The 26,439-nt window shown below is 43.7% G+C and overlaps 1 protein-coding gene across 1 annotated transcript; it reads right to left on the bottom strand.

Annotated features, from left to right (window-relative positions):
• Positions 1 to 326: 326 nt before the first annotated feature.
• On the bottom strand, positions 327 to 26,439 carry LOC115142399 (solute carrier family 2, facilitated glucose transporter member 9-like). Its single transcript, XM_029681822.2, has 12 exons — positions 26,296 to 26,439; positions 22,001 to 22,099; positions 18,609 to 18,769; positions 12,281 to 12,405; positions 11,222 to 11,367; positions 9,460 to 9,592; positions 9,027 to 9,214; positions 3,918 to 4,028; positions 3,186 to 3,287; positions 2,812 to 2,872; positions 1,093 to 1,220; positions 327 to 709 (listed from the first exon to the last, which is right to left on the bottom strand). Exons 1-12 carry the CDS (start codon positions 26,338 to 26,340, stop codon positions 458 to 460), a joined length of 1,551 nt encoding a protein of 516 aa, XP_029537682.1. The 5' UTR covers positions 26,341 to 26,439; the 3' UTR covers positions 327 to 457.

The following is a 26,439-nucleotide window of genomic DNA, read 5'->3' as shown; positions in this document are numbered from 1 at the left end:
TGTAACGCATGAACACAGATTCAGAAGAAGAACGAAATGAAATACTGAACAATGAATCGAAATAGATGATTTTTTCTGTTGTCTGCACTAACTGGGCAGGGGAAAGCAAAGTCCACCAATTCCACCACATTGCATTCACCTATTCTGTCCCACTGGGCAAAAACTGGTTGAATCAACGTTGTTTCCACATCATTTCAACAAATATATTCAGTGTGATGACGTTGAATCAATGTGGGAAACGATTTGGATTTGCAAAAAGGGAATTTGGCGACAATATCATGGCGACATTTTATGTTGATTTCACATTGACTTCACGTTAGTTGACAACTCAACTAAATGGAAATCAAAAATAGACATTTAACTGACGTCTGTGCCCAGTGGGGTGTTTTCAGATCAGTACAGATGAAGAGACACTTTAAGACTACTGACGTCTCTCTCTCTCTCCCTTTCCCCTTCTCTACTTCTTCTTCTCTATCACTTCGTACTCCAGGTCGACGGCACCATAGCCGTTCATCTTGGCGAGTTTGAGGCTGTTAAAGACGCCCAGTTCGCTGCTCTCCTCCTCCAGCATGCCGTTCCTGGCCGCGAACATCTGGCTGATCTCCACAAATGTCTTGTTCTTGGTCTCGGGGACGATGAAGAAGACGTAGGCCGCCACTGCCGTGCACACGCCAAAGAACACCAGGTAGCAGTAGGCCCCTGCCGACATCTGGGGGGGGAGGGGGAGAGGGTGGAGGGGGGAGAGTTGTTTGTTGAATGAATTGAATGGAATATTAGAGGGAACAGTAACAGAACACGATGCGAATTGGATCTTCAGACGATGACACTTATTTAATTCAAACATTTGCTACTATTTGATAATGGACTACTGCTATACTACTTGTATACCACTAGTATACTACTGCTAGACTACTACTATACTGCTACTTTCCTACTACTATACTACTGTTTTACTACTACAGATGAGTTGGAGTGGAGTTTGAGGGAATAGGGAGCTGGATCGAGAGCTGTCGTGAAAAAGGCACGACTACAATGCCAACATGCAGCGGTGAAACGTGTGTACAGGAGTAATTATAGGCCAGTAGTTCTGACCTGTAGGAAGGGGAAGACAAAGCCGATGGTGAAGTTGGACAGCCAGTTGAGGCATCCAGCCACGGTGTAGGCAGCCGGACGATGGGACTGTTTAAACAGCTCTGCTGTAATCAGGAAAGGCACTCCAGCTACACAGGGACAGACACAATGAGACACATGGGCTACATTTAGACAGGCAAACCCAACTCGGATCATTTGTCCACGAACAGGTCTTTTGACTAATCAGATCAACTCTGAAAAAGATCTGATGTGAAAAGATCTGATGTGATTGGCCAAAAGAACAATTAGTGGAACGAATATCAGAACACAGCCATAGTCTACAAAAGTATACTTTTCAAGCCATGATAGAATCACATCATGGGCTACTAGTTATAGTCACATGTGAAGTTGGGCAAACTACCAAACCACTGATATTGATAACAGCAAGACTTTAGAGTAAGGATAGTACATTGAGGATTGAAACCGCCATTATATTCCCTCGGTGTAAGACAGATGTATGATCTTAATTTGATCCGTATTGTCACAGCCAAATAATCCTGCAGCAACAGGATTTGAACATTTAGTCTACTATATTGCCTTGATTGGTGGTTAGGCTATTAGCTGGCCAAAAGTAGGCTACATGAAAAGTACAATATTGTTAATATAACCATGTCACGAAGCTCATCTGAAAATTCTCAGCAACAAAAGAGGGTTCAAATTAAGGTCCTACACCTGTATATCAATATGTTAACTCTATAATATGTAGAATCTATAGACAGTTTCATTGCTCCATAATATCTCATTCATCATGGTTAGAAATGAGAGATTATGAATGAGGAATAGTACATTAGTAAAAGCCTAATGATGAAAGTGTGAAGTTAAGTCCTCATTATTTGGGCATAATAATGACATGGGGAGAAGGCTTGATAATGTAGTCAATAAGTAGGGCTCTGCTATTTGTCTACATCTGCAGTACTATAAGCTCCTTCACATTGTTTATGCAAGTTTTTGTCTCAAGGAGGCATATTCATCACACACACCAAAATATTCATTATGAACAATGAGCCATTGAAAATCTAATTGCGGCAAACAGAAAATCCTCATCTGAACTTGATGTATGGATTTTGGCTGCTTGACGGATTACATTTAAACTGGTTGTTGGTCTAATTCATCAGGCTTATAGCCACCATCAACATTATAATAAACTGTTGCGTTCAGCCGACGAGCCCCAAACAAATGGGTGTAAGAATGGATGTTCCCGTTACCGTGGCAATTATGATTTCCTCATTTAGTGGATTAATGAAATACAATAGAGTAGCTATTTATGTTGGGTAAACAGTGAGGCTGCCTTTCCAAGAACACTTCTATATTCCACCACCAGAGAGCAGTGTTTCCTAGTTAGAAAATAACTGGCTGTGTCTATTGGATAAAGTGGAAAGTTCAGAGTGCTATAGGTATCCTGGAGGTTAAGAGTATTGGGTCAGCAACTGAAATGTTTCTGGTTCGAATCCCTGAGCCAAGTTGGTGAGAAATCTGTTGATGTGCCCTTGAGAAACACTTAACCATAGTTTATCTGGATCACAGCATCTGCTAAATAACTTAAATGTACTTCTTAGAGTAGCAGGAAGTACCCACTCTTCTATTGAGAGCGATATACATCCTGAGTATAGAGCCTCGTTTTGAAGGAGAGAAACAGAGAGAGATAAACAAACAAGCAGACCACCAGGGTAGATGTCTTACCTGGTCCTATACAGAAGCCAGCGATGATCCCCACCACACAGGCAACACTGATGTAGTGGGACTTAATGGGCGCCAAATGGAAGCATAGGACCGTCATTATCAGAGACCATAGGACAGTCATCACATTACAAATAATAGACTGACTGGTTACTGATTATACTCATTAAAGAGAGAGTCAAAGACACAGAGACAGTAACTATCAACAAAGAGAGTCTGCACGATTCAAACTAATAGTAATGAAGACGGCATTGTTCTTCTATAAACTGACCTGAAATCAGATTCTCTTTTTTCACAGAAAATGCAGAATTCCAGGTCTGGTGAACTGATCCTAGACCTGTGTCTATAGGGGAAGATTGATGGGTAGATGAACGCACCTGGAACATGAGGGAGATTGTGATCCCTGCACAGCAAATTCCCATGAAGGTGAATCCACCAATCATCAGAGGTCTTCTGCCCAGCCGTTCAATGGTGAAGCACTGGAGGTGGGACAAAGGAGAACACGTTATTTCTATTGGCTGACGACTTAACATGTAAATGTTATGCTTCTGCATGGGAAAAATGGCAAACTGCTACCCAGAGACTGTGTTTCTTGGAATAGCTCAGCACCCAGTAGTATGTCCACTGACCTATATGTCTCTTTAGAAACTGTAGCCATGGGTTGCATCCCAAATGACACCCTATTTCCTTTGTAGTGCACTACTTTTGACCAGGACCCAAAGGGGGATATATAGGGAATAGTGTGCCATTTGGGACAGACACAGTCTGAACCAGAGCCATACTGTATAGAATGTATACATCATTTACTATATATAATATAGCTGTGGTTTGACTATAGTATCTCAGTGGATATATGCTGAACAGTTCCCGAGGGCCTTATAGCTAAAGTACAGGCTTGTCCAAAAGGAGTGTTGAAGTGAGTATTACCACCAGCTACCAGACAATAATAATAACACCTCAGACTAGAGTGGGCTAGCTAATGTTAGCCTGGTTAAACCAGACTGAATGCTTCACTCACCTATGAGAGCAGCTTTCAGTCTGGTGAACCAGGCTAAGCTAGCATGCTCAGCTGTTGTGCTCACACAGTAATCCAATGACAGCTTGCTTACCCCTACGCATCCAGCGATAACCTCGATGGCTCCGGTTCCAACCGTGGTGTACTGGATCTGAGGGACTGGGATACCTGCGTTCTCAAAGATGGCGTTGGTATAGAACCAGATCTGAAGAGAGAGAGAGAGTTGTAAGATCAGTAGGCGAACTGTGTAATAGTAGTGAACATGTACATGGTTGAATACACATACTGTAGGGCTACATCTTTGTTGCGTTGTTCTTTGAATACTCCGTTGTTCAGTGTTCTGGACTGTACAGTGCTCGCATCATCATCATCATCATCAACATTAGTAACTGAGTGTACATATTAAATATGGCCGTCTGTTTTAACCTGGCTAAACAAATATGCAACGTTCAGCTAACGGTCATTCTTATAGCTCTTATTCTTCATGGCTGATTCATCATAAATGCTGTCACAACCATCCTAAATCCCATCTGTCAAATCAGATACATTTAATAAATGCTGTGGTCCAGCATGTCAACGTTGGCTTGTAGTACTTCCCAGTGACATGAATGAATGTCCTTATCTCATTCGTCATACTTCACTACAACACCACACATCCTCTAATACGGACAAGATCAGGAAAAGTAGATGAATTGGACACATATAGTTGGTTTCAGTAACCATCCATACACATGCATCAATATTTCCACACACTCATGGAAATATGTCACATCCACACATGGTATTTGCCCGTCCCTGTGTAGAATTCTGAATGGACTTCTAGAATCTAGTATTATCAAGCAGGGAATGGGTTGCAAAGACCTCATCGGAATTCTAAAAGGTGGACATTGGGATTCTTTGAGATCACATTAGAGCTGTTGTGCTCCGTGTCTGGAGCAGCTGCGACAGTAGAAAGCAGCATAGCGTGGCCGTGCTGTGAAATGGGGACCAGCATGAGAACATGTACACGAGTGCTTATCCACATGGTGCTGAAGGGCCAAGAGCCCATGTCACTAGCACAAGTGTGTGTGGGGATCCATTTAGACTATGAAATAAGGATGTGTGTGTGTGTGTGTGTGTGTGTCTAGGGTGTATTGTACAGTAATGAGGACCAGTGTGTGTGTCTAGGGTGTATTGTACAGTAACGAGGATCAGTGTGTGTGTGTGTGTCTAGGGTGTATTGTACAGTAATGAGGACCAGTGTGTGTGTCTAGGATGTATTGTACAGTAATGAGGACCAGTGTGTGTGTCTAGGGTGTATTGTACAGTAACGAGGATCAGTGTGTGTGTGTGTGTCTAGGGTGTATTGTACAGTAATGAGGACCAGTGTGTGTGTCTAGGATGTATTGTACAGTAATGAGGACCAGTGTGTGTGTCTAGGGTGTATTGTACAGTAACGAGGATCAGTGTGTGTGTGTGTGTCTAGGGTGTATTGTACAGTAATGAGGACCAGTGTGTGTGTCTAGGATGTATTGTACAGTAACGAGGATCAGTGTGTGTGTGTGTGTGTCTAGGGTGTATTGTACAGTAATGAGGATCAGTGTGTGTGTGTGTCAAGGGTGTATTGTACAGTAATGAGGACCTGTGTGTGTGTGGCGACTTTAACCTCCCCACGTCTACCTTTGACTCATTCCTCTCTGCCTCCTTCTTTCCACTCCTCTCCTCTTTTGACCTCACCCTCTCACCTTCCCCCCCTACTCACAAGGCAGGCAATACGCTCGACCTCATCTTTACTAGATGCTGTTCCTCCACTAACCTCATTGCAACTCCCCTCCAAGTCTCCGACCACTACCTTGTATCCTTTTCCCTCTCGCTCTCATCCAACACTTCCCACACTGCCCCTACTCGGATGGTATCGCGCCGTCCCAACCTTCGCTCTCTCTCCCCCGCTACTCTCTCCTCTTCCATCCTATCATCTCTTCCCTCTGCTCAAACCTTCTCCAACCTATCTCCTGATTCTGCCTCCTCAACCCTCCTCTCCTCCCTTTCTGCATCCTTTGACTCTCTATGTCCCCTATCCTCCAGGCCGGCTCGGTCCTCCCCTCCCGCTCCGTGGCTCGACGACTCATTGCGAGCTCACAGAACAGGGCTCCGGGCAGCCGAGCGGAAATGGAGGAAAACTCGCCTCCCTGCGGACCTGGCATCCTTTCACTCCCTCCTCTCTACATTTTCCTCCTCTGTCTCTGCTGCTAAAGCCACTTTCTACCACTCTAAATTCCAAGCATCTGCCTCTAACCCTAGGAAGCTCTTTGCCACCTTCTCCTCCCTCTTGAATCCTCCTCCCCCTCCCCCCTCCTCCCTCTCTGCAGATGACTTCGTCAACCATTTTGAAAAGAAGGTCGACGACATCCGATCCTCGTTTGCTAAGTCAAACGACACCGCTGGTTCTGCTCACACTGCCCTACCCTGTGCTCTGACCTCTTTCTCCCCTCTCTCTCCAGATGACATCTCGCGTCTTGTGACGGCCGGCCGCCCAACAACCTGCCCGCTTGACCCTATCCCCTCCTCTCTTCTCCAGACCATCTCCGGTGACCTTCTCCCTTACCTCACCTCGCTCATCAACTCATCCCTGACCGCTGGCTACGTCCCTCCCGTCTTCAAGAGAGCGAGAGTTGCACCCCTTCTGAAAAAACCTACACTCGATCCCTCCGATGTCAACAACTACAGACCAGTATCCCTTCTTTCTTTTCTCTCCAAAACTCTTGAACGTGCCGTCCTTTGGCCAGCTCTCCCGCTATCTCTCTCAGAATGACCTTCTTGATCCAAATCAGTCAGGTTTCAAGACTAGTCATTCAACTGAGACTGCTCTTCTCTGTATCACGGAGGCGCTCCGCACTGCCAAAGCTAACTCTCTCTCCTCTGCTCTCATCCTTCTTGACCTATCGGCTGCCTTCGATACTGTGAACCATCAGATCCTCCTCTCCACCCTCTCCGAGTTGGGCATCTCCGGCGCGGCCCACGCTTGGATTGCGTCCTACCTGACAGGTCGCTCCTACCAGGTGGCGTGGCGAGAATCCGTCTCCTCACCACGTGCTCTCACCACTGGTGTCCCCCAGGGCTCTGTTCTAGGCCCTCTCCTATTCTCGCTATACACCAAGTCACTTGGCTCTGTCATAACCTCACATGGTCTCTCCTATCATTGCTATGCAGACGACACACAATTAATCTTCTCCTTTCCCCCTTCTGACGACCAGGTGGCGAATCGCATCTCTGCATGTCTGGCAGACATATCAGTGTGGATGACGGATCATCACCTCAAGCTGAACCTCGGCAAGACGGAGCTGCTCTTCCTCCCGGGAAGGACTGCCCGTTCCATGATCTCGCCATCACGGTTGACAACTCCATTGTGTCCTCGTCCCAGAGCGCTAAGAACCTTGGCGTGATCCTGGACAACACCCTGTCGTTCTCAAATAACATCAAGGCGGTGGCCCGTTCCTGTAGGTTCATGCTCTACAACATCCGCAGAGTACGACCCTGCCTCACACAGGAAGCGGCGCAGGTCCTAATCCAGGCACTTGTCATCTCCCGTCTGGATTACTGCAACTCGCTGTTGGCTGGGCTCCCTGCCTGTGCCATTAAACCCCTACAACTCATCCAGAACGCCGCAGCCCGTCTGGTGTTCAACCTTCCCAAGTTCTCTCACGTCACCCCGCTCCTCCGCTCTCTCCACTGGCTTCCAGTTGAAGCTCGCATCCGCTACAAGACCATGGTGCTTGCCTACGGAGCTGTGAGGGGAACGGCACCTCAGTACCTCCAGGCTCTGATCAGGCCCTACACCCAAACAAGGGCACTGCGTTCATCCACCTCTGGCCTGCTCGCCTCCCTACCACTGAGGAAGTACAGTTCCCGCTCAGCCCAGTCAAAACTGTTCGCTGCTCTGGCCCCCCAATGGTGGAACAAACTCCCTCACGACGCCAGGACAGCGGAGTCAATCACCACCTTCCGGAGACACCTGAAACCCCACCTCTTTAAGGAATACCTAGGATAGGATAAAGTAATCCTTCTCACCCCCCTTAAAAGACCTAGATGCACTATTGTAAAGTGGCTGTTCCACTGGATGTCATAAGGTGAAAGCACCAATTTGTAAGTCGCTCTGGATAAGAGCGTCTGCTAAATGACTTAAATGTAAAAAAAAAAAATGTGTGTGTGTGTGTGTGTGTGTATTGTACAGTAATGAGGACCAGCGTGTGTGTGTCTAGGGTGCATTGTACAGTAATGAGGACCAGTGTGTGTGTGTCTAGGGTGTATTGTTCAGTAATGAGGATCAGTGTGTGTGTGTGTCTAGGGTGTATTGTACAGTAATGAGGATCAGGGTGTGTGTGTGTCTAGGGTGTATTGTATTGTACAGTAATGAGGACCAGTGTATGTCTAGGGTGTATTTTATTGTACAGTAATGAGGACCTATGTGTGTCTAGGGTGTATTGTACAGTAAAGAGGACCTGTGTGTGTGTGTGTGTGTGTGTGTGTGTGTGTGTGTATGTCTAGGGTGTATTGTACAGTAATGAGGACCAGTGTGTGTGTGTCTAAGGTGTATTGCACAGTAATGAGGACCAGTGTGTGTGTCTAGGGTGTATTGTACAGTAGTGAGGACCTGTGTGTGTGTCTAGGGTGTATTGTACAGTAGTGAGGACCTGTGTGTGTGTGTGTCTAGGGTGTATTGTACAGTAATGAGGACCTGTGTGTGTGTGTGTGTGTGTGTGTGTATTGTACAGTAATGAGGACCTGTGTGTGTCTAGGGTGTATTGTACAGTAATGAGGACCAGTGTGTGTGTGTCTAGGGTGTATTGTACAGTAATGAGGACCTGTGTGTGTGTGTGTGTCTAGGGTGCATTGTACAGTAATGAGGACCAGTGTGTGTGTGTGTCTAAGGTGTATTGTACAGTAATGAGGACCAGTGTGTGTGTGTGTGTCTAGGGTGTATTGTACAGTAATGAGGACCTGTGTGTGTGTGTGTCTAGGGTGTATTGTACAGTAATGAGGCGTGCCCCTGCTTTGTCACTCAGCACCAGTGGTTCTAAGTTAAGTGAGGCTCTAATATATAGTGGTGGTGGTGATAGGGGCATATAGTGTATCCACACACACAGGGACACACTCTCCTGCATGTATGCATGAATGTATGGACACACACACACACACACACACACACACACACAGACAGACCCACCGCGTCGATACCGGACAGCTGCATGCCGATATTGACCACCACTATAGTGATGACCTGCCAGCGGACGCTCCGGTCCTTCAGCAGACCGATGACCGACACGGTCTGGACCGAGGACATGGACCGCTGCTCCTCCTGCATCTCCTCGATCTCTGCCTGGATGTTCACTTTGGACCGGTACCACTTCAGAGCTGGGGAGAGAATTTCACTTTACTAGACTGGTGAGTACAGCACAGCTAGGGTTGTATACAGTATGGACAGTATTGAAATACTAGTCTTTGTTATATTGGTCTGTGGTCACAGCTTTCCCCCCCAAAATAATACTCCTTACAATAGCAATTTGGGTCTTTAAGGTCTTTCACAGTCTACTCTATATGCCAAGAAAAGAAATAAAGAACTATCAACTATATCCTCCTAATGGACGGAGCCTCCTCACCTGTGATGGTGGCGTGGACATTCCTCTTCTCTATGAGCAGGTACCGCGGGCTCTCTGGGAACCATGGCAACAGCATCAGCTGGAACATTGTGGGGATCACCACCAGAGACAGGAAGAGGGGCCAGTGCTCTTCCTGTTGAGGGGTTAGAGGCCAAAGGATATAGGGTCAGCAAGAGGTCAATATGAGTTTGATATCATTAAAACAATTATATGACAAAGTTTGAAAGAAGGTAGAAACTCTCTGGTATAAAATGCAGCCAAATAGTGTGCTGAATGGAGATGATCGTAAAAGATGAGTCTACCACGTGGGTCGATACTACTGACTGATCTGATTACTGTAGAACTGGGACACACTACAAATATATTAAGATTCCTTGATAGTTCCGCCTTGAGAGGAGGATAGCATTTCTCCAAAGAAAGGTCTGAAATAAAATGAATGTCACATACTCTTCTCTCATTGCAGTGTACTTTTAATATACCTCCAATGTTTAGGCTTTACCAACACGTCACAGGGTGAGTTTATTCTGTCAAACTCTGAGCGGTTGATTTGGGCCCGGTACAGGGCCCGGAAAGTTTGAGGGTGTACTCCCCCCCCCCCCCCCCACACCCCACACACACACACATTTATTTATAAATAAATAGGTCAGAAAATAGAGTGACATATCATTTGATAGACATAGACATTGCCTTTTTGGAAATGGAATTAAAATATTACTGCTGGCAATGTCATAAGAATCTCTCCCCCCACCACCGCCCCACCATAAAGGCCATATATCATGGATATATTCATAGAGTATGCAATGTAGGTCAAGTCACCAAAAGTGCAAACATTTAGTATGCATGGAAAGGGTACACCCTGATGGTCAATGTAAAGCAAGGAATATCTTTCTCCATCCACATGACCTTGTATGCATCCTCCACATGCATCCTTAAACTCTCACTCATTTACAATAGGACAAGTGAATGGGATAATAAGTTAGAAGTTTCTTCACTTGTTTGCGTCTTATTTTTGATGTCAGATTTGAAAATCCGTTCAGCCATTTTGGAACAGGGACTCGCTACCCTAACCAGACGCAACTGGTTTCATGTGGCCATGAGACATGTGTTCTCGTATCTAGTGGACGAACTAGGAATCAGACAGGGGATATGTTTACATCAATGGATAGGTAGAGACCTCATCTTTCTCTTCACATGCATAGAATTCTTGTAATACGAAAAATGAAGGCATGGAACTTTGCACAAGCCTTATGCTTTTAAAATGGCTGTTTTCCTATGGAAATGTGTGCATGTTTAGAGTGCCACCATTACTTAAAATATATACATGTTTTGGGGGGAATAGTAATTGGTGACATGTTTTATTTCAAACCTAGACTTTAAAAAGGTCTTATTCCCCCCCCCCCCTCCGTGAAGAACTAAACAACAACAATCTGTGCATTTCAAGGGTTTTAGGACTGCTGCATCTCAGGCTCTGTTTTAGTCACATTATTCACTTTTATCAGAATCCCACAGTTCTTACCTTTGTAACAGTACCAAGCATGTGTTTGTAGGACTTATAGTTTGGAAACCGAAATACACTTTATGAACGTAGTGTACAATATTATGCGGGGTTTAGAAAATGCCACCAGAGGGCGTCAGAGTTTAAGAGGTTACATTTCATTTGTCTTTACCTCACCAAAAGTTCTTTATCTATTTACGCCAAAGAAAAGACTAACAAAGAAGCTTAACTATGAACTAAGATATTAAGGATAAGATTTTACTGCACCTTTCCCAGTAGTTCATGTAGCCCCAGGATCTGAGCAATGAAGACTCCTAGACAGATAAAGATGCTAGGCACGAGGCCCAGGAAGCCTCGCAGGTTCTTAGGTGCTATCTCCCCAAGATACATTGGCACCACACTCAGAGAGATACCTGGTGGGAAGGGAACAGAGGTGAGAGGTCATAGAGGTTCTTCGGTGCTATCACCTCCAGGTACATAGGTACCACACTCAGAGAGATACCTGGTGGGAAGGGAACAGAGGTGAGAGGTCATAGAGGTTCTTCGGTGCTATCACCTCCAGGTACATAGGTACCACACTCAGAGAGATACCTGGAGGGAAGGGGATATGTACATTACACAGATCAGATTCAGCATTAGCAGTTAACCTTACAGCTAGCATTGTTGCTGATAGGAGCTGATAATGTGTTGTAGAGCAACAGAAAGAAGACTTGATTCATTCAGATAAGTAAAACACAACACACAGAAATGCATACATCAAATGTGTTTCTTTAAAGCCCTTTACATCAGCAGAAACCAAGCCTAAAACTCCAAAAACCAAGCAATGCAGATGTAGAAGCACCGTGGCTAGGAAAAACTCCCTAGAAATGCAGGAACCTAGGAAGAAACCTAGAGAGGAATCAGTCTCTGAGGGGTGGCCAGTCCTCTTCTGGCTGTGCCGGATGGAGATTATAAGAATACATGGCCATTTAAAGCCAGATTGTTCTTCAAGATGTTCAAACGTTCATAGATGACCACCAGGGTCAAATAATAATCACAGTGGTTATAGAGGGTGCAACAGACCAGCACCTCAGGAGTAAATGTCAGTTGGCTTTTCATAGCCGAGCATTCAGAGGTTGAGACAGCAGGTGCGGTAGAGAGAGAGACCGAGAGAGATAGAGTACTTGCGTCAGGTGTCAAGTTACGTACAGTATGTGCTATGAATGCCTTATGATTACCCACTCAAATAGTGTTTCCTAATCCTTACTCAACATGTTAAGGACGGTAGGACATAATGGTATTATTCTGTTTGATTTTGATTTGATTTATTATCTGTTACTGCATTACCTGAGTGTACCCCTGTGATGAAGCGTCCAACAATGATCATCTCTGGAGAGCCGAAGGTCCTGCTGAAGCCCATGAAGGCTCCACCTATAAACACCAGACATGTGATTCTCACCAGGGTGCCTTTCCTGTAGACAGCAGAACAGTCAGCCTGAGAAACCTTCTACAAACCTTAAACAAACCATTGGCTTCTACATACTGGAAGTCCAATATTCTCAAACACCGAATTTAAATGTAAGACTTTCGTCACGAAGAGATGTAGCCTAAGTATGCATAAATGTCTGAATGATCTCCAACATATATCATTTTCCACAGAGTAAATCAATAGTTTTAGATGTTTGACCAGTTTTCCATTTACTTCTCTTTTCCTTTCCCCATTTTCGCAAAAATCAGTTCTCAGTCGAGGATCTCAAACCCCTTGGCATTTTCTTTGATGCAGCAAAGATGCACACCTTGAACTTTTTCCACATTTTGCTGCCTTAAAATTACATCTAAAAAGGGATTCAATTATTTTTTCTTCCATACACATCTAAACAACTTACTCCACATTTTAAAAGTCAGAGAAAGTTATAGAACATTTTCCAAATGAGGAAAATATTAAATATCATAAATTGATAAGTCTCCATCCCCCTGAGAAAATACTTGGTGGAAGGACATTTGTGTTGATGGAATTTATATGAATGACTAGAATATTCCACCCTGAAGCCATATCTACCCTGAAGCCATATAATCGTATGAAATTGGTTAGAATCATGTATAACCATAATTTGTACATATGTCTAGTCTGTACAATATGTCTATAATAGTATCTTAAAAACCGACTGTCTGAGCAAGATTCGGTGCCGACCTTGGCTGGGGCCACTGAGAGTACTTCCCAGGGTCTCGGTCTCCCTATCTTGAGGGAGGATGGGGAGTAAGTCTCACGGAATCCCCTAATCTTTGTCGGCTGGGTAGCAGGACATTGTGTGCTAACGTTAGTGTGAATGTGTGCCCGTATGTTTGTGTGAATGTGTGTGCGTGAATTGTTTTGTACAACAGACCAGAACGTTCCCGTGAATAACTATTTTAGCTGGGCCTCTGTCTGCTTCATTTCAATCAGTATCTTACAAATCCTGATCTAGCAGACTGAGTAGTTTGATTGAATTGATTTATGAACATGGAGAACATAATTATCTTAACAATTGGTCCTTCGAGAGCCGGATTTCAATATCTGTCCCTGCAGTCTGAAGGTACTACGCCGAAAACCGCGCCCCGAAAACCGTGCACGGGCAGGTCATTGACCCGTAAATTAAAGACCTGTCCCCTGACATTGGGGTTCTATAACAGGCCGGTACATATCTAAGGTCGGCAGAGACGGAATCGAACCTACATTGCTTTTCCCAGTCTATGAGAAGGTCAGTAAATCTTTATTCATGAATTATGGGGAATTGACGATCGGGGTACATTCAGAAATATATTTGATTGTTTTTGTGTAGTTTAGGTGTTGATTTTAAAAATCCCACAGGGAATTCTTACATGGTGACCTATTTTTAGAATTTTGTGTAAAGAACCCTGATGTACTGTAGGTAGTATTCTAGGCAATTGGAAAATAGGAATTGGGTGTAGAGCCACCTAGGCAGCAGGAGAAGGGGGTCCGTAATGACCCAGAGTATCTGTGGCTACTACCAATAAACTGTCTAATGTTGAGACCTAACCGCTAAATTGGTTAAGATACATTAGCCGGTCTAACATACTAAGATCTAACAGAAATTGTTCTGGAGTATATTAGCAGAAAGGTGAGAGTCAGATCTACGCACATCTAGGTCTGATTATCCAACGAAGAAGGGAAGCCTAATATAGCGGAGGGAGATACGAGATATTAACATCAAAAGAACAAGCATCAATAGACAAATAGGCTGCTGACTAGGGATTAACGACCCCTGGAAAATAGCTAATAGGTTGTAATACGGGTGAGACCTAATGTCACGTTCTGACCATAGGTCTTGTGTGTTTTCCTTGTTTTAGTGTTGGTCAGGATGTGAGCTGGGTGGGCATTCTATGTTGTGTGTTTAGTTTGTCTGTTTCTGTGTTTGGCCAAGTATGGTTCTCAATCAGAGGCAGGTGTTAGTCATTGTCTCTGATTGGGAACCATATTTAGGTAGCCTGTTTTGTGTTGGGTTTTGTGGGTGATTATTTCCGTGTCTGTGTTTGTTTCACCACACAGGACTATTTCGGTTTTCACATTTATTGTTTTGTATATTTGTAGTGTTTCTCGGTATTCGTCTTGATTAAAGATGTTTAACCCTAACCACGCTGCGTTTTGGTTCGCCTCTCCTTCCCAGGAAGAAAGCAATTACACCTAATGTGCGATCGACACCTCTATAGATAAAGTTTCAAGAAAGGAAAAACACAGATCTGTAATGGCGAAGGTATCTGCACTAAACTATCTATGTTGAGACCTAACCGTTAACTTGGCCAATATACATTAGCCGATCTAACAGTAATTGATCTAAAGTATATTAGCAGGGAGAGAGGCAAGAACTACCGGAGGTGCGCAAAATGGGTCTGACTATCCCACGAAAAGAGATACACATAGATTGTGCAGAAATAACAACTATAGTAACGGGAAAAAGCACATACTCATAGAAATACATACACACAGATTTTGAGAATAGATATAGGAACTACAAGGGTTACTAACAATGGGCAGTAAATCCTCAAAGGACGTCCCGGAATTAATGGGAGATGAGAAATATATGCAGGGAAAAGATAAGAGGAACACCTATTTTGGCCCGACATGGAGGAGTAAGTACGAATTTGACGGACGTTTAAATATAGAAAAACTGGAATTAATGATTAAACAAATAAATAGGGTTTGTGGAGACAAGGCAGATAAACAATGAGCAGAGGGGCTAGACACAGCGAGGGTATGGTTAGCCGAGGCGAGGAAGAGAGCTGAGGGAGAAAAGAAAACGGAAGATTCAAGTTGCCAGCAACAGAGAGCAATAACTCCCACGGCTCCTCTGGAGGTCCCTCATAAACCTCAATTATAATCCACCCGGATAGACCAGGCGTGGAGAGAGAATCCTGATGATGAGACCGTGGTGGTGAGGAGACGGCAGCCAGTGCTTCCCGTCCCACCACCACCACCACCCCCATATGGGGAACCTCCTGGAGCAGAGGGAGGGGTAGAGACGGATGAGGATAGGATAGGGCTAGCTACCATAGGGAAGGTCACGAAAGATTTAACCGAACGAGGACGTAGGATGAACAAGGGGGAAAGAGGTAGAGACAGGGCTTTTACCACTCAGAAGGCTGAAGTCGCATAACCAGAGCCCAGTGAGGAGAGGAGTAGCAGAGTGGCTAGATGACGAAGATGAAAAGGAGGCTAGTTAGTATCTTCTAATTGCCTCGCCCAACCCACGGGCTGGGGACGCAGGACAGGAACCTATTTTAGAAGTGTATAGGGCATGGACACATAGGGATGTAGAAAGAGCGGTGGAAGGAATGGTACACCCTAAAACAGGCATGGAAGGATTTAGAAAGGATCTAGAAGGTTTGACAGCCAGCTTCAAGTTAAACACAGGAGAAGTGGAGAGAGCGGTATGGCAGCTGGTGGAGAAGGACTGGGCAGCTGTATGAGGGCAATGGGTGCCAGGGCATAACCATTTAATTACAGGGCCATGGGCGGCAGAGGGTGATTACGTTGTTAAAATTACAGAATTGTATAATAATGAGGGATTATTATCACCGACACGCAGACTTCTCTAAGGTTTCTGAATACAGGCAGGGAGATGGTGAGACCATCGGTCAGTCCTTAGAGAGGCTGAAGGATGTGTTTAACACCAACAGTGGTTTAACAGAGCCCCCCATAAGCAGATGGTTTTAACACTGCATATCACCAGCAGCTGAAGAAAGCTTTCCTCAGCAGAATGCGCCCGAGATTAGCAGTACCATAAAGAGAACCTTGGTGGGGTGGGGACTAGCAGAACTGGGGGAAGTAAAAGGAAATACAATTCATTATGAACAGCACGGTAAAAGCGAGGAGACTAAGAAGAAGCTGAAAGGGGCAGAATACTGGATGGCCACTCTGGGTGAGATAGCCAGTAAGGGCTCTGACAGAAAGGGATGGAAGGCTAACAGAAGAGGAGATAAGGACAGAGATAGAGATGATGATAGATGTTTTAATTGTAACAAGTCGGGTCACTTGTGAGGGATTGTGAGGCACCATGCAGGCACTGCAATAACGTAGGACACAATCACCGTGACTGTCGTAATAAGAAAGATAGAAGGGACAAAAGAAGCAGGCGCCCACAGCCTGAGTCAGAGGAGGAAGCGGAGGCGTGACTAGATTCAGGGGCAGACGATAGTGGTAGCGAGACAGGAGAGAGGTCTGAATAGTTGAATCGTAAAGATTATGGGATAGTTTCTGGTTATTGATTCTTGGTTTGATAGTTTAGGTAACACCAGTGAATTGGAACAGAAAGTGCAAGTATTCTAACATTATAATCTGTTTGCATTTCGTGGAACCATGTCAGGTCGGTAAAGGGGATTGCAGGTTGAGTTCATTTCATTTTAAAGGGACAGTGCACATTAATCACAGTTGTGTGGTGGAGACAAAAGGGGCCTGACACTGATCCCTTGCCTAGAAATGATTCGGAACAATAGGCAGAAATAGTAGCATTGACTAGTGCCTGTGAAATAAGAAAGGAGAGAAAGGTTACTGTTTACATAGACAAGCACATAGACATTTAAGACCATACAAAGCAGCACAGATAACTCTTAAAGTAGATAAGACACTTGACAGAGAATTGTTGCAGGATAGCCATGACCGAAGGCCCCAGGGAGAATTGGACATGTAGAGAATGAAAGAGGTACTCCTACAAGATAATGTAAGACATAAGGATAATTTACTAATCTTACCTAAGTCATTGTTTAGATATGTGGCAATATTGATACATGGGCAGAGCCATGTATCAAAGGGGGGATAGAATAGGACACTTTGTGGCCTATTGGATGATAAACTAATTTTAAAAAATGTTTTTATAGCGTTCCCAACTTACTTGGCAGACACGATTATGGTAACTGAAATATTAGTTCAAGATATTATCCCTAGAGTTAGTTTACTAGGATCTATTTTTTAAATAATGGATGATAGTTTAGCTAATCAGGTATCACAAATAGAAGGCCAGAGTTAGGGACCAGAACAAGTAGACATAGAAGTTGAAGATATACTATCAGAACACATGAGAAGACTGTTCATTAACCAAACCCACAAGATTGGGCCAGGAGACTGGGTCTTGGTCCAATCACTAAAGAAAAAGGCCTGGAAGCAGCCACGGTGGGAGGGGCCATACCAAGTACTCCTGGTGACAGCTTTCGCAGTGAGAATAGCTGAAAGAGCTACCTGGGTTAATATCACACATTGCAAGAGGGTAAGAGACCCTGACACTGTCGAACAATCACAGAGTTAGGAGAAGAACCGAATACCAATAGGGTTCGGGGGCTACCTCTCCAACGAAGATTCCCTAACCCACCCTATCCTCCCTGTGTGCGTTCATAGAAGTGAAAGTATGGAATGGCCTCTAGCTGATGATATGTTCTCCGGGAAAGGGTGGGGCTTTACAGGAGTGCTGATTATTCCTAATAAACCATGACCCATCTGAGAATGCAGAAGGTGGTAACTTGACCCATAGTTTAGACGATGAGGATTTGGTATTAACCAAGCATAAGAGATCACTTGATCTGGGTAAACAGGAAGTGAGAGTGGAGATCGGGAAGGATGTCTCAGTTGAGTTCTATGTAGACCAAATAGGGTCTCTGACCCCGTGGCAGTCTAGGACTATGAGCCATTATGGAAGGCATCTGTGCAGGTCCCCGTGTAGTTCATGGAAACAGGTCTTAGCCCACAGAGAGAGAGAGAGAGGGCTACATAAAACCACATACCCAGTATGGAAGAAGATGAAGGTGAGAGTTTTTGACTGTAATCCCGAGCAAGGGAAATATTGCGTAAGCTATCCTCAACATTGTGACCACGCAATTGCACTGTTTGTCTACATAACCTGGTTCAAGAATTCATGACATTACCCTGAAGAAGGCAAAGTGATGCCGCAACATTGGTGTTTTTTTTTTACCAAATAAATGACTGGGATGTTATACATATGGACTGTTCAACTCTATTTTCATAGCTTACAGTTGTATAGTTTATTCTCTGCTAGTCAGAACCTCTACACTAAATCATTTTCTCTGGGTGTGCGCCAGCTCATGCTTTTTATGATGTCAATGACGTTATGTCAATGGCGTATGTCAATTATGGCTGGAGGGGCAAGTCTAAGACTTGGGGCTGTCTTACCTTCCAAATCTGGTGACTAGTATGCCCACCGTGAGGCTGCCCACCATGCCTCCGATGGCAAACACAGACACGGTGACGGAGTAGAACAACGTAAGAGTCTTGTCGTCCAGACCCGTCCCGTTCCTTGCTACCATCGTCTGGTTATAGAATGCCTTGATGTACTGGGAGAGGAGGAAGAGAGGGAGGAAGAGTCAAACATACCATAGATACCATGTCAAGTCAGAAGAAATTGCTAGAAGCAGACACCATTGTCTGGTTGTAAAGCTGCTTTATCAAATAAAATTTTACACATACACATGGTTAGCAGATGTTAATGCGAGTGTAGCGAGATGCTTGTGCTTCTAGTTCCGACAGTGCAGTAATATCTAACAAGTCATCTAACAATTCCCCAACAACTACCTAATACACACAAATCTAAAAGGGGTGAATGAGAATATGTACATATAAGTATATGGATGAGCGAACGGCATAGGCAAGGTGCAATAGATGGTATAAAATACAGTATATTCATGTGCTATAAGTAATGTAAGATATGTAAACATTATTAGAGTGGCATTATTTAGAGTGACATTGTTTAAAGTGACTAGTGATCCATTTATTAAATGTAGGCAGCAGCCTCTCTGAGTTAGTGATTGCTGTTTAGGAGTCTGATGACCTTGAGATAGATTGAAAAACAGCTTCTATGTACTGAGGAAGGCGAGGAGAAGGAGAACGGGTAGGATGTAGATAAGGAAGTCATATCAAGACAATAGAGTCTAGAAGTGATGGGCTCAACAGACAATACCCAGGCCTTTATTTTCTAACTATTTACATGTGTCTTTTGGCATCGTTACGTTTGTCTGTAGTGTTTTCGTTCCCTTTTAAGAGAGATTATGAAGGAAAATCTATTTCCACTCAATTTCAGTGCAGGCACATACAGTGCATTCGGAAAGTATTCAGACCCCTTCACTTTTTCCACATTTTGTTATGATACAGCACCCCAAAAGACTCGAGGGTGTAATCGCTGCCAAAGGTGCTTCAACAAAGTAATGAGTAAAGTGTCTGAATACTTATGTAAATAAGGTATTCCTGTTTTTTTGTTTTTTTAATACATTTCTAAAAAACAGTTTTTGCTTTGTCATGATTGGGGTATTGTGTGTAGATTGATGAGAATTTGTATTTATTTCATCCATTTTAGAACAAGGCTGTAATGTAACAAAATGTGGAATAAGCCAAGGGGTCTGAATACTTTCCGAATGCACTGTACACCTGGCTATGCACCTCCTTTCCTGTCCTCTTTCTAATACTGGCCTCTCTCCTTCTCTAATGACGTTATTGTCTCTGAATCAGCGTGGTGGTACTATGATGTAATTCATTCATGTTCTCTCTGCCTCTCTCTAGCCTTAGCAGAAACAGAGCAGCAGAATACAACTCTCTCAGTGGAAGAGACAGACCTGGGTCCAAATACTATTGGAAATCATTTCAAACACGTAAGGTGGGCTTGATTGAGCTTGCCTGGCACAATGTAACCAATAGGATAGTTACAAAAGTGCTAAACTCACTCATCCGACAATCCGGGTGGACTAAAACAAGCGGGCAAAGTATTTGAAAGATATAAAATCGGATTTGAACCCAGGTCTGTGAATAGACACCACAGTCTCGTGACAACCCATTTGGCAGGAAGGAGGGTCATTGATGGTCCTGATTCCCCACGTGACTTCCACATTAATGCCAAAAGATTGCCACTGATTTGTTGGTGAAGTGTCAGGCAGTTCTTCGGCTTGTTTTCCAGATGTGAAAGACTAGGTTGTGTTTTGGAGCCGTGCACATTTCTAATCATACTGTATGTCCACTGGGGAATTTGAAGCCAGGACAATAAAAGGAGGGAACCAACAATAGGAGCAAGGGATTGTGTGACAGAGATGTAATCGATAAACATTCCTAACATGGTTGTAAGAAGAGGGCGTGAACAGATTTGACAATGGGATTGAAATTAAAAACATTGCAATATCACTAAAGAAAACAGCCCTGTCCTCATCATCCCCATCAACTTCATCATCACCATCATCAACTACAACGACAACCACAAGAACAGTAACATCAGGTATCCATGAGACAGGGAGGTGGTGGCATTTTCACTCATTTCACCATGCAACAATGCGTCATGTATGGCCTGATTTGCCCCAGTGTCTGTGGGTTAGAGATGAGTATGATGAGTCTCTTCCCTAACGTCCAGGAAGCTCCGATTCAAACTACCATTAGTCAGCTCTGCAAGTAGCCTAGTGGTTCGAGCTTTGGGCCAGTAATCAAAAGGTCACTGGTTCTAATACCTGAGCCGAAAAGGTGAAACTCCACTATGGCTGAACCCTGTGAAAAAAAAAGATTCCCTGCACCTATCCGGTGTGTGACAATAAAAAATACAAATAAATCCATGTACAAGCAACCGTGCCGGAGGTGCCGAAAATGTTGCTTGCACATTTTTACTTAGACCTTTTTTTTCTAACATACTGGCCGTAACAGGAGTACATTAAAATAGTTGCTCAGCGAAACACCATATTTGGTAACGAACGCATTTTGACAGCATAGCGCTTCCAGAGCTGTCTAATGAGAGTTAGACAAGAGACACGGCATACTCATCATCTCTAACCCAGAGACACTGGGCTGATTCAACTTCAGACACCAATAGTCGCTGTGGGAATGTGAGATTATATTGTCTATGGACGTATACGTCAATGGCCATTGTGTGTTATGTTTTTATCACACCATTTTGTCTCCATTAGACAAATCAATTTAGCTTATAAGATCTCTATCCAGGTCTAAGATGGAAATGCTCTGCAGGAGCAGGCCTTACAACGTCAACCGTTCCCCATTGTGGAAATAACACGGTCTAATGCGAGGCTGACTGAATTGACACAGTTCACACTGAACCGGTTCAACCATCCGGGTCAACACAAATCTACCACAACCAGGATATCAGGGGACAAGACTCATGGATCGGCTCACGGGTGAAGTTTCCCCCCTGGGTACAGACGTAGGATCAGCTTCCCCTCCCCTAATGTAAACGTTAACCAATAGTGGGGGAAATGCAAAAATGACCCCAGATCAGCAATTTCACACTACTCCCATGACTCTAGATGCGAGGAGAGTAGTAACATGGCGTGAACAGAATACTCATGGTGGTAATCCTATACAATACATATGGTGTCTTAGTTTGTGTAGCTCCTATGTTATATTCCACTAACTGCAGTACATATGTACTTATAAAAAGTATAGATCCGGTCATGGAGTCTGTATATTCATAATAGGCTTATTCCTGTTGGCTGAAATTGTATATGTCCCTGTCCACAACCATTTCAGTGCACGTAGGCCTGCAGTGTCTTACTGCATAGAGATGTTACTGTGGTGCCTCCTACCTCTGCAGGAGAGTTGACGACGGCCAGGTTGTAGCCATAGAGCATGGAGCTACCGAACGAGGCCAGGAAAGCCACGGCCAGCAGCGACTTGGTGAGAGACTAGAGGAAGGAAAAGATGACACAACATTAGGAGATGCTGTACAGGTGTAGGGTCTTCATTTGATCATGCTGTTGCTCCAGGATTATTTTCATGCTGTGAGAAACTGGTCAAATTAAGATCCTACACCTGTAGGAAGTAGGAACACTGCAAAACCTGATGAGAAACATTCAAGACATCTGATAACATTTGGATAATTGTATCATACAATATGACCAGGGCCCAGGTTTTTTTTCTGAGCACATATACTGACCAGGAAAACCCATAGGCCCTGGTTACAGGTTATCAGGTAAAACCGGCCTTAGTTGCAGGTTATCAGGTAAATCCTAGCCCTGATTACAGGTTATCAGGTCAAACTGGGCCCTAGTTACAGGTTATCAGGTCAAACTGGGCCCTAGTTACAGGTTATCAGGTCAAACTGGGCCCTAGTTACAGGTTATCAGGTAAAACTCAGGGTCCTAAATACACTCTTAGAAAAAAGGGATCCAAAAGGATTATTTGGCTGTCCCAATAGGATAACCCTTTTTGGTTCCAGGTAGAACCCTTTTGGATTCCATGTAGACCCCTCTGTGGAAAGGGTCCTACATGGAGCCCAAAAGGGTTCTACATGGAACTAAAAGGGGTTCTTCAAAGGGATCTCCAATGGGGACAGCAGAATAAGCATTTTAGGTTCTAGATAGCACAATTTCTGACCAATATATCTATGATCGTTTCATTAATAGAGTCGTGTGGTGTAGGCCTAAGTGTTGGAGAGAACAGTACAAACTGTGACTGTAAATACTACGAAACAGGTCATTGGGAATTTCAATAGAAAATATACATAACCATAGTTCATTATGCTTAACGATGATTTAAAATCAACCTGTCAACATAACAGCTTTCTGTGATGTACTGTACAGAACCAGTTTTCATAGGGAAGCTGACCTGAATGTAGCTACACTACAACACTTACAGTATAGTATTATTGATATTATGAGCATTAAACTGTAGGTTACACTTCATAGATCAGTTCTGGATAAACATTTCTGCAACGCAAGCGATTATTAAGTGAAGTATACAACTTTTACTAGGCTACTTTAACAAACACAACCGCTGCCACAAAATGTGTTGCTATAGCCTTGTGACAGACTTGTGACAAATCGAGTAGCTGGCTGGCATGCAAGATTTGGGTGCCGAGATTAGTGCCACTATACAATGACAGCATAGTGTATAAGGGTGTCAGAGTCCGAAATGGTTCATTTCAATTATTCTATCGGTAGCCGGATTAGTATGGAATTATGAGATTAGTACATGATTTTGCATGTACAAGCATTTAATACATCATAAATAGGGTATGGGTTGGATACTGTCTGGGACAAGGAGAGCTGTACTGTACTGGACCTTGGCCGGACCTGGGTCATGTTCATAGGACACGAAACAGAAGATAATGGATTGAAAAAGGGAGGGACAACCTGGACTTGTCCAATAAGAATACTTGTTTTCTTTTACGGTTGCAAAACATTTTTATTATTAATCTGTTGCGTGACTGAATGAATACAGCCCTGGTTAGTCAACCTGCTGGAGCTGGTCCAACCCTCGAATCAGTTGGAAGCTACTCAGCTACCACCTGCCAAACACATAATTACTGTACACGGTTTCAGGTGTTGGTTTTTTCCCCAACCTGGTGTAACAAGAAAAGGCTTGAGGAATTAAAAAAAAAAAAAAAATTAATCACACTACAGATAGTTGTAAAAACTATAAACATCTAGAATTGGTTAGGGACAAACTTGACAGTTCAATTTAAAAAATGTAATCTAAAATGTAAAGTTGACAGAAAATCCATTTTACAAGGCCAAACTATTCTATTACTCAGAGTGGGACAGAATCAGAGTAGGCTACTACGACCAATAACTACCAGAATCGTTGTGTCAGCATACAAGATAACTACACTAACTTGATTGATGGCTTGCAATGGCTTCTTGATAGCTAGCTATAAGGTTGGGAGACTGGGAACCTACTGTAGCTGGGCTAGCTAAAGCAAACTTCATAACATATCTAGGTGGATAGTAGTATTACAGAGAAACAACACAAAATTAAAACTAAAAATACTAAAAATGGTATTCCTAGGGGTGGACTGTAGGTATGGGAGTGAATGGTTGAGTGGACTGTAGGTATGGGAGTGAATGGTTGAGTGGACTGTAGTTATGGGGGTGAATGGTTGAGTGGACTGTAGGTATGGGGGTGAATGGTTGAGTGGACTGTAGGTATGGGAGTGAATGGTTGAGTGGACTGTAGGTATGGGAGTGAATGGTTGAGTGGACTGTAGGTATGGGGGTGAATGGTTGAGTGGACTGTAGGTATGGGAGTGAATGGTTGAGTGGACTGTAGGTATGGGAGTGAATGGTTGAGTGGACTGTAGGTATGGGAGTGAATGGTTGAGTGGACTGTAGGTATGGGAGTGAATGGTTGAGTGGACTGTAGGTATGGGAGTGAATGGTTGAGTGGACTGTAGGTATGGGAGTGAATGGTTGAGTGGACTGTAGGTATGGGAGTGAATGGTTGAGTGGACTGTAGTTATGGGGGTGAATGGTTGAGTGGAGAGTAGGTATGGGGGTGAATGTTTGAGTGGACTGTAGGTATGGGGGTGAATGGTCGAGTGGACTGTAGGTATGGGGGTGAATGGTCGAGTGGACTGTAGGTATGGGGGTGAATGGTCGAGTGGACTGTAGGTATGGGGGTGAATGGTTGAGTGGACTGTAGGTATGGGGGTGAATGGTTGAGTGGACTGTAGGTATGGGGGTGAATGGTTGAGTGGACTGTAGGTATGGGGGTGAATGGTCGAGTGGACTGTGGGTATGAGGGTGAATGGTTGAGTGGACTGTAGGTATGGGGGTGAATGGTTGAGTGGACTGTAGGTATGGGGGTGAATGGTTGAGTGGACTGTAGGTATGGGGGTGAATGGTCGAGTGGACTGTGGGTATGAGGGTGAATGGTTGAAATAGAGTACAACAAGAACACATAAGGACAAGAGCTAAAATAATGATCTGGATATGATAGGCTACAACTGCACAGCAGGTGTACAGTAGTAGCCTATAGCATGACTACAAACGCTCAAGATGTACTAATATTTCTATTGGGTGAATGAATAGACGAGTGTAAACAAAGGTACCCAGGGGCATTTTATAGTTCCGTATAGAGTTCATAGACTCAAAACATCCTGATGTAAATGTATTATTAACATAGATGAGATGTGGAGCTCAATCCAAAACAAAAGCTGTCCTTGTCTAAACTGCCTATAAGGATTACTCAAACACTTTGGGGCCTCCCACTCACGTAGTTTTGAGGCTTCCTCTATCTTGCGATCATCGTAAAACAAACAGGCAGAGAAGTTAGGGTGAACAATAAAAAGCATAGTGGAGCATGGCTAGCTTAGGAACCTAATTCAATCTTCTTAAAAGGGCCAGCGGGAGAGACTAACAGACAACCACACATGAAAATGGCCGAAAAGAGACAATGCAACATTGTAACATCCAATCGGTCGCTCTAGTCTTCTGACAAGCCTGGATTCAGTGGCTTGTATTGAAGTTCAGAAGAGGCTTTAACGATCTTACAAACACATATTTGTTTCCATTAAAAAGTCTCAGTTACAAGGTATCCTTTTCTGAGTAAAACGTTGAAAAGGTTGCCACTTATAAGCTCAAGTTGCAGCACTTTAGATGTTCGGATGCTTTAGCTGGTCTAGATGATGCATTCCTTAGAGAATTGAAAGCAGTGGCTGAGAGATGAATGCAGAGAGGTTTAAACCACGGAGCAGAATGCACTGTAGGCTACAGCAACACATGCACAGTAATGTGTATTGGGATAGGGTTTGAAGTCCACTACAATGGGCCAACAACGTTGCCATGCCATAATATACATTCAAAGAAATCTGAAAGTAAGCCATACTGTATATAAGACATATTTGTAGCCTACCATATATGGCCATAAAAGGGAAATGGCAAGCATGCTTTTAAGGGCCAAAAATATATTAAAAGCCAGTTACATCTCCAATGTGTAGTGTATCTCATATTCCTTATGAAAATGGAAAAAGTGATATACTTGTCGAGAAGGCACAACTGTTAGAAAAGTGATGAAAGAAAATCTAGTCAGTCTTTGTATGAAATAATCAAAAATCTAGAGGAATCAATAAGCCAATTATTAAAACAGAATCAACACTTACCCCCACACATTTCCCATCTTCTGCTAATAACACTTCCTCTGCCATCTATGAACTCATCAATAAATGCTTCCCCGGGTTTGCGGTGTGGGTTTAAGAGAAAGGAATGTTTATCCTACTATACTTTTTATACCACAGGCATCTCCA

This window comes from Oncorhynchus nerka, linkage group LG15, assembly GCF_034236695.1.
Source record: "Oncorhynchus nerka isolate Pitt River linkage group LG15, Oner_Uvic_2.0, whole genome shotgun sequence".
Classification (NCBI taxonomy): domain Eukaryota; kingdom Metazoa; phylum Chordata; class Actinopteri; order Salmoniformes; family Salmonidae; genus Oncorhynchus; species Oncorhynchus nerka.
This window is presented reverse-complemented; position numbering and strand designations above follow the sequence as displayed.